This window comes from Neoarius graeffei, chromosome 13 (genome assembly GCF_027579695.1).
Source record: "Neoarius graeffei isolate fNeoGra1 chromosome 13, fNeoGra1.pri, whole genome shotgun sequence".
NCBI lineage: Eukaryota > Metazoa > Chordata > Actinopteri > Siluriformes > Ariidae > Neoarius > Neoarius graeffei.
Genome location: NC_083581.1, coordinates 60,252,960 through 60,266,956, shown reverse-complemented (window position 1 = coordinate 60,266,956; position 13,997 = coordinate 60,252,960). Strand labels below are relative to the sequence as shown.

Here is a 13,997-nt window from a genome sequence, read left to right as displayed (position 1 = left end):
AAGAGACACTGAATAAAATGACATTTATAATTGTATTTAAAACAGTGGAATGATCAATTTTTTGTCACAATCCCAACAGCACTAATCATAAAATTCTGTTTTTGATCATACTACATGTACATTTGCACTTGCAACACTGAAAAGACTTTGAATTAAAGAAGTACAGCCAGTGTTTGATATTTCAGTGAATAAAAATCAGACATGTAAAAAGAAACTGAATAAGTTTAACTCACATTTCATGGCACTAATCGGCAAGTTCAACTCCAAGCACAGGTCAACCATCACCGCTTCAGCACGTGTCACGTTCCGTGTCTTTTCATCCACAGATTTCGTAAAAAACTGCTGGATACCCCCAGATTTCCTTTCCGCCTGACTCGCCATTTCAGCATACTCCATATGGTTTTTTTTGTAGTTGACATGCCGCGTGCAGTCATCGCGACCACCATGAGTGATGTTAATGTCAGTTCTACACAGTTTGCAGTGCGCGTATCCATTGCCCTTTTGACTGGGTGTAATGCACGGCCATTCTACCGTATCAAAAATAGCGTGAACAAATGTGCGGAATCTGCGCATGTCACACACAGCATGTGTGGTTGTCGTAAAAATAAATAGCCTAGCCGTGAATCGCGCATGGATTGAAAAAGTCGCTTGGACATTTAAAAACAACTCACTGGAATTTAAGACTTTATAATAATTCCGTACAGAATAACACTGTTTGCCCTAACATCCTATTTACGTAACTTTTCCGTACAAAATACGGCCAATCCGTACTAGTAGGCATCTCTGGAATTAAACTGACCTGTCTCTAAGTGCTCTGGTCCGCCTACGACTGAAGCAGCTTTCAGCAACTACATCAAAAATATTCCACACTTGCCTGAACCCTGAATCTATCTCAGCCAATGAAAGAACAGCCCAGATTTTTACAATGACAGATAGGTCTAAGCTAGAAAATTCAGTGTTAAATTTACTGTAAATAGTAATCTGAAGTTTAAAAAAAAAAACACCCCAAAACTGGTCTATGAATAGATTTGTCTTTTCTATTTTCTGTTCATTTCACAGAGACTGACTGACTGACCTTCCTAAGCCTATCTGATTCAAGGACAATTCGGCAGCGTCGGTTACCTTGACTACTGTCCTCCTCCGTGCTGCTGAAGTCATCTTCGTAGTAAGTGTTCGAGTCCGTGGAGGCGCTGGCGTCGCTGCTCACTGAGCCTTTCCTCTGTCTCTGCAGCACGCAGGCCTGAGCCATACAAAAATCAGAGGAAATACATTTAAAGCCATGCAAAGTAGTCCTTCAAGGGTGAAGATTAAAATACTTGAAGTGCCATTCCACCACTGGATGTATTCTTTGGCATAAAATGCAATATATTTTATGACAACGTGACTAGACAGAGAAATCTTTTAGCTTCAAAATGATATATCAAACAATTTGACAACGACAAGTATATTAAATTTTGCGACCAAAGTCACCTACCCTTTTAATTTCCGCGCGGTAGTGAAACGTGATGTCATCGGCAGGTTCCCCTTCTTGTGTACCACGTCACGTGTGACGTGGCACAGATTATCAGCAATGGCGGATAGAACGCGATTTCCACTTGTCGATTGCTGTGCCGATATTCACCATCGACCGTCTCCTTTGGGCATCACTTGCTATTTTCCTTCGCTTCTTTTCCGAAGCTGACAATCGCGTTCTATCCGCCATGTCACATGTGACGTGGTACACAAGAAGGGGAACCTGCCGATGACATCACGTTTCACTACCGCGCGGAAATTAAAAGGGTAGGTGACTTTGGTCGCAAAATGAATATACTTGTCGTTGTCAAAAAATTATGTTTGATATATCATTCTGAAGCTAAAAGATTTCTCTATCTAGTCATGTTGTCATAAAATAGATTGTATTTCATGCCAAAAAAATACATCCAATGGTGGAATGGCACTTTAAGCTTATTTACAGTGTCCATGGGACTGTGCAATTACCACGACATGGACAGCCCATTTACTCATTTTGTAGAATTTTATGAATATTTCAGTCCAAGAAGGTATTTTAAGAGGCTCTAAATCTACATAATTCATCCTTTCAGAGGCGGGACTGCATTCCCAACACAGTCAACGTAGGCGCCGTTTACACATACCCGGGTATTTTTAAAAACGCAGACCTTTGCCTTCGTTTGTGCCTTTCGTTTATACACAAACGGAGTTTTTTCCTCTGAAAACGATTCTTTCTAAAAACCCCGGCAAAAGTGGAGATTTTTTGAAAACTCCGTTTTGCATTTGTGTGTAAAGAGACCAAAACGGAGTTTTAGGCAATCTTTGCGCCACAAAAGAGCAACCATTGTACATATGACAAGCATGGAAACACTCAGAGTAGCAGCATTTCTGTTATTAAGAGCTATATTCGCCTGTTTGCTTTTGAGAATAAAGCTCATTGACCAGCAGAGACGCATTAGGACTCGGAGGGCAGCAATTGCGGAGCTTCTGGTGACCAAAAGAGCCCGACCGTACCACCGCCAGCGTCGGCGATTTTGGGTTCGACCTGGACGGACTGCTATCTGGTGGGAGAATTTCGAGAATGGCGTTGTCGTCCCGGAGGAACGGCAGGAAAATTTCAGAATGTCGCGATCCTCACTCCTGTCACTCGCAGAGTTGGTACGTCTGTACATACAGGGTGAGTGTACTCACATGTGCGCTTCTGTCGATGTCGTCAAAAAAGTTGCCTGCACACTCTGGCGTAGTTTAACAGCTAGACAGCGTATTTATGCGGATCAATATAAATGTAATTTAAAAAAAAAAAAAAAACGCAGCTGTGTGCACGAAGTTATTTTGGAAAACGGAGTTTAGAAAATATGCGTTTTTAAAAATACCCAGGTATGTGTAAACAGCGCCGTAGTTTAACGTAAACATGAGAATGTCTTTTTCACCCCAGAACTATTTTTACTCTATTTCTCTAGGATTACAAAGTGGAATAAAACCACACATGAACAGCATCTTAACAAGCTAAGATAATTTCTGTAATGTCTCTCTTCCTAATAATTTTATTGTTGGAGCATAATAATTGGTTTGCATTTGTGTTATATGCTCACATATTTTAAGCATCTACTGATGGAATTCAACAACTGTTCCTATGGCACCGGCTGTAAGAGTTTCGAGTCCTCATCCCTGTCTATATAATTAGCACAAGCATTACAGGTGTGATGTGGCATGGTAGATTTTAGGGAAAACAAGCTGGTATGTTCCGTTAATGGGGCAGAGTTACTTACCTTCTTATAGGCGGTGGACAGCAGTGTAAAGAGCAGATTGGTTAGAGGCACGGAGTCGATAAGTCGCTGAACTCTCTGAATTGATGTACTCTGTGCCATGATGTTTAACTCTGCTGGTGGTCCATCACTAGCCCATCCCTAAGGCAGAAGAAAATTAAATACACTAATCAGTCCCCCCAGGATTTTGCGGGCCTTTTTTGTGATCGTTGTGGGCTAAAACGTCTGATGTTGCGGGGGTTTTTCCAAAAAATTGCGATGAAAGTTGCGGTGTTTTTTAGGTTTTTGTTGCGATTACATTGGGGGAGGAAGTGAAAGTTGCGAGAAATTGTTGCGATTTTCTCTTTTTGTGATTAAAATTGAGTGACAAGTTATTACTGAAAAACTATTGATTAAAAAACAGACACTGAGAAATGGTCCTATAAACAACTTTACCAATATAAAAGATTACCAGGACTACAAAAATGCAAAAAATAGGCTTTACTTATCCAAATGCACCTGTTGGTTCAGAAGTTAAAGTGCATGGAACCTCACAGCACAACATGAAGTTACCTTAAAATATAATATAAATGCCTCAGCTTTCATATAAGAAAAAAAAAATACTAGTACTGTGTGCAGGCAGTCTCTCCTGAAGACCAAATTAAACAATAATTATAAACTAATAAAATAAATGGCTCAGGCTTCATAGAAGAAAAAAATAATCTCGCAGTATGATGCTGAAGCTGCCTAAACAATGGAAAATAAAATACCATTTTGGCAAAAATGTTGGCATCCATTAATTTCTTGTATTAAGTAAAAAAAATAATGTAAAGTGCACACAGTCCTTCACTGTAAACATAACACACTTTCAGTAACAGAATTTAAGCCTATATAAAACACTGACTCGCACATCATGCAATGTTGCCAGATACTGCTGACGTTTTCCATCCCAAAATGTGTTAAAAACCCGCCAAAATGCACGTAAAACCGCCCAATTAGGCGGGAAACCGCCCTATCTGGCAACACTGCGCACATGCTGCTTCTCTTGAACGTATACACGGAAGTAAGGCGGAAGGTAGTTTGTCGACATCACCTCAAGACGACGCCAACGATTGGTCAAATTTGCGGGAAAGTTGCGGTGATTGGATATAATTGCAACACCGCCCTGAATTCGCAGGGATTGGTTGAATTTGCGTTGATGTTGCAAATCGCAACATCGCGAAATCCTGGAGGGTCTGACTAAACCACCTGTTCAGGCAACATTTTTAAAAAATTCAATGTATAAGATGACAATATTTTTGGCAGATTTTTTTTTTACCCTGTGCAGTGCCTCCACTTGTAGGTCCTGGAATAGTGAAGTGAGCAGCTTGATCGAGTGGTTTGCCAGAATGACTGACAAAACCCCAAAACCTTGGTGCCTTCACAAAAACAAAAATGTAAAATGTTAGGATGCTGCAAAATATTTAAAAAAGTATAGATATTTTATAACGGAAGCTTACCCTTTCCCCGGGCCCAGTTTAGGGGATCCTGCCCCGTCTTTGGTGCGTGTAGCGATGTCCCGAACCCGCAGTGCTGCCAGAGGGTCCTTCTCCTTTCCCTTATCTGCCAGGGCAGTGGGGCTTAGGTTCAGTATCAAATACAGGCTATTCAATAAGCACCAGGCACCCAGCAGTTGGAAGTTCTGATAATGCTGTGGGAGAGAACGGAGGAGAAAATAAAAATAAAAATTAAAAACGATGTAGAATACCACATCACATCTGGATTTTCCAGTGCTGTTGGAGATGCATTAACATGAGGTTCTTATTTACCTCCCCTCCAGCGCGTCGAGAGTTACTGATTGCCTGTCCAATCATGTCATATATCTCTAGCTGAGAAACAGAGAGCAGAATCTAAATCACTACACACATCATTAAACACGATACAAGTAGTTAAATGACGAGAAGTCTTAACATACACATTTCTGCACAATGGTTGCAGCATCATTCTCGTAGTCTTCCTCCTTAGAGCCTGTCGATGAGGTGCGAAGCTGCAGGCCACTGCCCACCTGCAGAATTGCCATGCACGTTGCCACACTCACGCCTGCAAACAAAGACCAAATATCTTTCCATATACATAGTTTGCACATGACGTCACAGAGTCGGGGATTCCCTAGTGGCGGCCATCTTGCGGGTCAAGCTTACCGTACGGGTGACTGAGCACACATTGTAACGCGCGAGTACAAAGTCTTCAAAAGAACCCAAGCAGGCTATTTAAAGCTAGCAATGGTGCACACCTGTCGTAATAGGTCAGATGATGACGTCAAGCAGAGCTTTTATGGAATTCCAACTGTATGGGAGCACGAAGGCGAGCAAACAAAGAAACTCAGCATACAAAGGAGAACTCTATGGCTTGCGAGACTCAACCGCAAGGATTATCAGCCTTCCAAACACAGCAAAGTCTGCTCCGATCATTTTATAAGTGGTAAGTTGTTTAAATAAACAATCAATTGTGTTTAAGTTTGTTTTTGGAAACCAAAACATCATGTGAACAATCTCTGGAGAATGCCTAACTGGAACCACTGAGTGTACGTTTACATTGTAATGTACACTTAATATGGCTCGTTTGTCACGTTTCTATTTGACACTTGTCACTTCACTCACGCAAGGATCATTTTTGAAAAACATTTTAGGTCTATTCTGTATGATTTGATTTGTGTTTAATCAACCAGGGATGCAAACAGCGCGCCTTTTGGCGGATGCCGCCTTTTTCACGGCTGAATCGCGCAGATCCGATTTTTTTTTTAAGGGGGGGCGTTGGAGTGTCTGATTATAATTTCAAAGTAAATTCTGTATTAAAATTACTAAATAAGCAAATCCGTTACAGTCCATGAAACATAGGAAGGTATATACATAGGAACATAGGAAGTATAAAACTGTTTTTTTCTCATCCTTATACTTCCTATGTTTCATGGACTGTAACGGATTTGCTTATTTAGTAATTTTAATACAGAATTTACTTTGAAATTATAATCAGACACTCCAACGCCCCCCCCCCCCAAAAAAAAATCGGATCTGCGCGATTCAGCCGTGAAAAAGGCGGCATCCGCCAAAAGGCGCACTGTGAATATATAAAGTTGTATATATCAGACAGGCTTTAAAGTTTGATGGTCAGTTTCAGGCTTTGGCAGCCCTGCATAGTCACTTGAAAATGCATCTTTGTCCACTTCGTAGGGGTCAATTCCCCCAATCAAGGCCAGTTTGGCTGCATACCGTTGTCGTGAGAGGTCGTCTAATGTATCTATATACTTCTGTTTGCTTGATTTTGCCGACATTGATCTTTATTTTAGAAAACTGACTATATAACTTCATAAATTCGTCCGAGATAACGTAGCCGGTAATGGCGATGGTCCGTTTTGTTTGACCCACAAGATGGCGGCTGGAGGGCTTTCCCCGGAATGCCATGACGTCAGTGAAAACTATGTATACCCAAAATAATTAAAAAAAAAAAATAATAATAATAATAATAATAATAATCTCAGGTGTTATTAGTTACCCAACCTGCATAAAGGCAGCTCAGGGCTAGCACGGTCACATCTAGAAGCCGCCCAGGAGTTAAAGGCTCAAGCACAGGTAAGGACAGAGTATCCAAGGCCATTGTTACATCAATCACAAGGGAGTGGAATCTGACAGGTACATACACCAAAGATGTTTAAAAAAAAAAAAACCATGACTCACAACCAATATAAAAATCCATCAGCTACTAAAACCATGCTTCATCCTCACCCATTTCGGACTGCGGTGGCATCTGCAACAGTAGCTGGCATGATGAAGAAAGAGTTAGCTGATACAGCATCCTGAAAGCGGTTGATGTAGCGCAAGAAGTAGGGCAGGTTGAGGCACACGCGCAACAATTTTTCTGAGCCTCCTGTAACAAGGTGAAATAATAGATATGCATTTAGAATAAGGTTTAATCGCACATACATAATACTACAGAGTCAAAAGTGTTAAAGGCCCCATCACACTTATTCAGAATTAGCAGGAATCAAGCAGAACCGGCTGGAATGAAATTTTTTTCAAAATTCGTGCCACGTTCGGGCGGGAATTTCAAACTGACCAACATTCTTACAGCTTTGTAAGAATGCCGTTTGAACACTTAGAATGCGCTTCAAACCCACCTCGAATGAGTCTTGCACGTTCTGAGTGTATTAGCTTTCGAATGCAGTTGGAACACAGTCGGAATACCTAGAATGCGGTAAGAATATTAAGAATGCACTTCGAACGCTGTACGAGTGCAGTTCGATTGCTGCCCGAATACCACCCCAAGTCTGGTCAGAAGGTGCCTCGAACGCTGTACGAATTCACCTCAAATGCAGTCAGAACGCTCCCGGAATTGCCGCCGAAGTATGGAATCAATTTTGTGCCAAAATGTTCATACAATACTTTTGAAATATCAAACAAAAACGACAAATCAAAATACAAAAAAAAGTTAATTTTTTTAGACTGGCAAACAAATTATTCGTGTAATCGTGCAAAATATCAGTCTATTACTCTTCAGAAACCTTTTATTTTTGTTCCGCGTCTTTCTCAGTTTTGTTTGACGTAATTTATTTTGGTTGCGATTCCAGCTTTCTCGTTTGCGCTCCCTGACTTTTTGCTTGCAGTTTTGGCACAAACTTCACGCGTGGGTGGGCTGTCCAGGAATGCATTCCCATTGGCTAACTTGTGTTTGACTGACAGCTACGCTCAGCCATTCCCTACTCGGATTCTGGCGGACTGTTTGACGAGTGACCGATCCATTGACGGTAAACAAGGATCGAGTGGACTATGATATGGCTGAGCGTAGCTGTCAGTCAAACACAAGTTAGCCAATGGGAATGCATTCCTGGACAGCCCACCCACGCGTGAAGTTTGTGCCAAAACTGCAAGCAAAAAGTCAGGGAGCGCAAACGAGAGAGCTGGAATCGCAACCAAAATAAATTACGTCAAACAAAACTGAGAAAGACGCGGAACAAAAATAAAAGGTTTCTGAAGAGTAACAGACTGATATTTTGCACGATTACACGAATAATTTGTTTGCCAGTCTAAAAAAATTTACTTTTTTTTGTTTTTTTGTATTTTGATTTGTCGTTTTTGTTTGATATTTCAAAAGCATTGTATGAACATTTTGGCACAAAATTGATTCCATTCCGAATACGTTTCGAACGTCTAAGAATTCAAAGAGAATGCAGCTCGAATACTTAGAATGTACGTACTTCGAATATCCCGGAATATACGAAGCATTTTCATTCCGACGGCATTCCGGCACATTCTGGCAGGATTTGAAGTGGCTTGCCATTTCGATTTTTCCCCCTCGACCGCGATCAGAACGCGGTTGGAATGCCATAAGAATATTTAGAATGCAGTCAGAATACACTTCAAATGCCGTTCGATATTTCTCCTCTTTGAATGCACCTTGAATGTTTTGAGCATGAGCAAAACATTCAGGCCGGCCACAAGAATAGGCTCGAATGTTTGGAATGCACTCCGAATATCCCAGAACATACGAAGGATTTTCATTCCGACGGCATTCCGGCTCATTCCGCCTCTAGTGTGACTACCCTATAAGGCTGCTTTCACACTTTAGCCTGTTTTTCAAGACCGAATCAGAGTGAAATCGATACTATTTCGTTTGCTATGAACCAAGGCGCAGTTTAGTTTCACTCTACTTAATAGCTTGAAGTGGGAGTTCGTGTCTCCCAGCTCTCAAAGAAATGTTTGGTTCGCTTCCTGCAGGTGAGTTGATTCACTGTCATTACTTTCTCAATGTAATCAAACCGTGCTACAGTTTACTTGCAACGGAACCAAGATCACCATCTCAGACCAGTTGTTACCTCCGCCAAGGAGGTTACGTTTTCGGTTGCGTTGGTTTGTCTGTTAGGGCCTCTGCATGCTCTCGCGACAAGGCTTTCGCAGATAGCTTTTCGCAGACAGTTGTAATTTATCGTTGAGCGGGGAGTAATAGGCGTGCGCGATGTTATTCACCACCACAACGCAAGGGGGCACGAAATCGCTAGGAGTAGTTGGTGGGTGTGGTTAGAGGAGTGTTTATCCTCCGGTTACTTATAATGACTAGAACTGGAGTCGTATAGATGTACGTACTTCCTCACTTCCTCGATCAACCGCTCTTCGTGCTGCTCCATCTTCGCTCGTGTTTTTAAAAATGGCGGTCGTGAAAACAAACCAAACCAGGAAAGTAGGGAAGCGGAAGTGCGTGTACAGCGGATGTAGAGTGGACCAATCAGAGCCCTCTTGTCTGCGACGCTGTCTGCGAGGCTTCTGCGGTGGTTACAATTTTTGGGAGGTGCGCGCAGAGCGTCTGCGAAGGGGGGGGGGGCTACGCAGACACCGTCTGCGAGGACTGTGTTGTCAGCATAAATTGGCCTTTAGCAACATTACGGAAAAAGTAATGAATGGATTGCTCTGACATTTTTTCCAGAGGTGTGACTGGGCACAAGTAACAATCCATCAAGTTTTGGCGGTGATCCGGATCACCTTCTGGATCCCGGATTTTTTTTAACCCTTTGGTGACTGACCCCTTGAAAATGGTTCCTCCAGGAACCATGACGTTTCAGTTGTCAAGACAACAGAAAAACTAAAATACAAATACAAGAGCATTTTGTTTTGTGCACAAGAGCATTGTGACGTATCTTTCTGTTTTTGTATTTTAGTTTTTCCGTTGTCTTGACAACTGAAACGTCATCGTTCCTGGAGGAACCATTTTCAAGGGGTCAGTCACCAAAGGGTTAAAGGATTCTTGGTGGAGGTCTGCGCTCTCCGAGTGCTTTTCTAGTTTTGCTCTGTAACCGAGTACAATTGCGATGTTCTCACCTGCAAAAACGAACCACACTGAGGGGGGAAAATCAGACCAGGGTTTGATTTAAAAAAAAAAAAAAAAAAAAGGACTAAACTCCGAATGTGTGGAAACACCCTAAAACATTATGCTTTAGAAAAAACAAACCCAATTCTTGTAAACTGGACACATTTTGAGAGATGAAGGCATTCTTCATTTTGGCCTGTGCAGCCTGATCTGTCGTCGCTTGGTCATCAATTTCACCCTCGGCCTATGATACAAAATGGCAGACATTTTTCAAGGAATATATACAAAATTTTTGCAAACAGAATTCATATACTGATGCATACTTGGTCCTTCTGTGTATGCAGTTTGCTGACCTGTATGTGGGCTGAGGGCGAGGACAGGACGGTAATGTCGGGGTTAAACACTGAGGTCAGCTGATTGAAGAAGTTCATTTGTACTTCTTTGTGCCGTAGCTCAGGGTTGACTGGGGAGGGCAGCTCCTTCTGGTCTTCCACTGGACGACAAGAGAATACAAGATAAGTACGGAGAAACCCAGCTCTGATGATAACTCCTCTGGAAACGGTAGGCTGCAAAGCCCAACGGACAAAGGGGGAGGAAACAAAGCTTGGTTTCTCAGTCAGTCTGGCACTCGGAGGGGTGGAGGAAAGAGAATTACACACTCCGAGGACCCAAGACATTGTCTAGACAGCTGTTCATCTGAGAACGTACTATGATGCTCAAGAGACTGTCCACAAGGTACTAAGAGAATCTAGACTCCAAGTTAATTTTATTTTTACTCACGTTAACTAGCACGTCAATTCAGTTTATTCGCATCATGAATTGCAGCAGCTTTACAGAAAAAAAAAAAAAAGACTTGAAATATACGCACTAATTTTATCCCTAATAAATTTATTTATCCCTAATGAGCAAGCCTGAGGCAACCTTGGATAGGAAAAACTCCGACACGACATGAAGAAACCTTGAGGGAACCCATCCTCGTTTGGATAACAACGGATTGCGCGATTATCAATAACTTGCTTCTACACCTGTGTCCTATATAGTCCCAAAATACAGCTGTGTAACCAGGAAATGCATTATAGTTTTAACATGAAGCCATCAACTGCTCATTGATGGAGACTTGACTGCAAAACTGTTCATGACAACTGCAGTCCTTGAGTCATCATGGCAATTGTAGTCCTAAGCCATCGTAGAAAAACTCCGTGTCCAGAGTGCATCTTTCGACTGTCCATACGGATAAGTAACAAACACACCATCCATTTTACGTAATGTCAGAACAACGTTGAGGTTAAACATGATCATGTGCACCATAAAGTAGTAACAGTCGACACCAGTGATGAAGCTTCATCTTAAACGAAAGCAAAAGATTCTGCCTTCACGTTCCAAATAATAAAAAGTGTCAAAATGGTTCATTTTAATCTTAACATTAAAGTGCATATCACGGGTAAATTCAGGAGCAAGATCAATGTAATTCTCCTATTTTATATTAAACTTTGGTCAAATATCTGTCACATTTTGCACAATTTTTTTTACCTTGTGCAATACCAGAAAAATTCAGTTGAAATCAAGCCATTTGAGGCGAATTGGTCCGCCTCTGAAAAAACATGGCATTTGGATTTCCCCGCAAACACTGATTTTCGTGACGTCATCCGCGGGACGCCTCCCTCTCAATCCTACGTCGGCGCTGGTTTGTTTATGAGAAAACGACCTGGTGGTTTTCTGCAAATTTCTTCCACGTTATCGCGTAATTATTAAAATGGGTAACAGATGTATCGTAGGAGGGTGTAGCAACGCCAATCTTGATGGGATTAGTACTCATCGTTTCCCAAAAGACCGGACAATGAGAGAGAAATGGGAGCGCTTGGTCTACACAGGCTGTGCACTGAAACTGTGCAAAGCTCACGCAGCCTGCTGGCGCTTCCGCAGGTAACGTCACGAATCTGGCTCCAGACTCCCTTGGGATTTTTCCAGACGCGTTTTGTTTTATTTTTTTCTGCTGTAGACAGATGGCCTTGTGCAAAATTACCCTTCTGGATGAGTGTGTAAAGGGACATTCTTTCATATCAAAAACAAAACGAAATTAGTCCAGAATATGCACTTTAAGACAGGTAAGTAGATTTGAGATGAGGCTAGGTGTAGCCAAAAGTCGTTATTTACATGAACATTTGGCTTTTTGTACTGCTAGTTTCTCTGAGACGCATGATGCAACGATAAACTGTCCTATTTATTACTTAAGAGTGCTTTGAAAGCACAATATCCCCCGCTACAATATACTGCAAACGCAATTGCAACATGCGTATGACTGTCCTGTAACCAAGCCTTTTACCAAACTTCATGAAGGTCCTCCAAAAATTGTGAGAAGAGTTGATTTCAGAAGGTGAGAACCCTTTCTGGGAAGGACGGACTTCGCCGCGACAATCCCCTCGGCCAGCGGGGGATAAAAACCTTTTTTGCAGCCTGCTCAAATCATATTCTTAAATATTCGCGATACCCTACTCCGAATAACACATTCTTTTACTTTCACAATCCAAAAGATTCAGGGAAAAAAAAAAAAAAAGCAGTGAAACCCAGTGGACCAAGCATGTTGATATCCATCCTTAATTCACTCAAGCATGATGGCACCACCTGCAACTGTAAACCATGTAACCTTAGAACAAAAGGGTAACTAAATGTCCTAAAAAAAACATTAACAATTTTATAAACAAGATACTGTGTGCGTGTCGCTCTTTTCTTAGCAGGGACTTTGGCCAGAATGCCAAGTGAAAAACAGACAGGACACAAAAACCAACAAGAACGGCTAACTAGTTTTGTAAGTTATTAAACAGACAGGGACGCATCATACATCTCTCTCTCTCTCACACACACACACACACACACACACACCCCTTACCATCAGAAAGGGTCTTAACAGTCTGTGGAAGTTTTGCAGACTTCATCATTGCAGTGAAGGTAATGATCTCTGTTCGATCTAATCGACTGCAACCAGTGCAAAGACCTTTTATTAAGAGAATTAGGTGTTTCTGAAAAAGAACAAAAGGAATAAACCAACATTAAATGAGGCGCAACAGAAGTGAGAAACAGAAACAGCCGTACACACGACAAAAACGAACAAATCTCACCTGTGAAACTGCACATGCTTCATCAGGGTTCTCGAGCCGCAGCAATGAGAATTCAATCAATACTTTACATGCTGCGGCTACGGACAGCAACTGATTTCTGGGGACTAGTCACAAAAAAGTAAAGGGGGGGATATAACAGATTAACTGGTGCATAAGGGAGCTTTCTAATGCTTCTAGGAATAGCATACTGTATATAAATAAAATTATTTTGCCAAAAGTAAGTAGATTCATTTTAAAACACCCAACAGCAACACCCTTCCACAAAACACACTTACTTTGTCCACAAACTGTGGTGATGTAATGTGCAGAGAGTGCCACGAAAGACGAGTAGAACGGCTCATACTGTTTATCGTGATGAAGTATCTCAGATTCACTGGAAAGGAAGATTACATACAGATTAGAAAAATTTTTATTAAAAAAAAAAAAATAAAAAATAACACACACAACCAAACACTTTACCAAAAACCAACCCTGCTTCCTTGTGGGTTCATGTACCAATTAAAAGGTTTCAAATTTATCCTCCAATTCTGACCACGATGGCTACATCTTTTTTGTCCCGTGATTTTGATTTTAAAAAAAAGTGAGCATTATATTTTCAAAGCAGCATGAAAAACAGACGAAAATGATTCACAAGCTAAAACTATTTAAGAAATATATATATAGGAGAAGGAGCAGAATCACATCAAGAAAGCACTTCAGAACTGCAGGTATCCCAGCTGGGCTTTTTTCATAAGCAGAAATAGGAACATAACGGACAAGGATGATAACAGGAACAAACAAGAACATTGTCATTCCCTACATTTCTGGTCCATCT

The 13,997-nt window shown here is 41.4% G+C and overlaps 1 protein-coding gene across 7 annotated transcripts in view; it reads right to left on the bottom strand.

Moving 5' to 3' along the window:
- The window catches only part of ubr4 (ubiquitin protein ligase E3 component n-recognin 4), a 154,517-nt gene that overhangs the window by 117,183 nt on the left and 23,337 nt on the right, over window positions 1-13,997 (bottom strand). For all 7 annotated transcript variants that reach the window (XM_060938226.1, XM_060938228.1, XM_060938229.1 and 4 more), the window contains exons 2-14: window positions 13,459-13,556; window positions 13,184-13,287; window positions 12,955-13,084; window positions 10,421-10,560; window positions 10,209-10,311; window positions 6,995-7,136; window positions 6,770-6,894; window positions 5,188-5,312; window positions 5,042-5,101; window positions 4,733-4,923; window positions 4,552-4,651; window positions 3,258-3,395; window positions 1,123-1,240 (exon numbers count right to left, since the gene is read on the bottom strand). In XM_060938226.1, coding sequence (XP_060794209.1) covers window positions 1,123-1,240; window positions 3,258-3,395; window positions 4,552-4,651; window positions 4,733-4,923; window positions 5,042-5,101; window positions 5,188-5,312; window positions 6,770-6,894; window positions 6,995-7,136; window positions 10,209-10,311; window positions 10,421-10,560; window positions 12,955-13,084; window positions 13,184-13,287; window positions 13,459-13,556 — 1,574 coding nt within the window. The remainder of the gene's footprint in view (window positions 1-1,122; window positions 1,241-3,257; window positions 3,396-4,551; window positions 4,652-4,732; window positions 4,924-5,041; window positions 5,102-5,187; window positions 5,313-6,769; window positions 6,895-6,994; window positions 7,137-10,208; window positions 10,312-10,420; window positions 10,561-12,954; window positions 13,085-13,183; window positions 13,288-13,458; window positions 13,557-13,997) is intronic.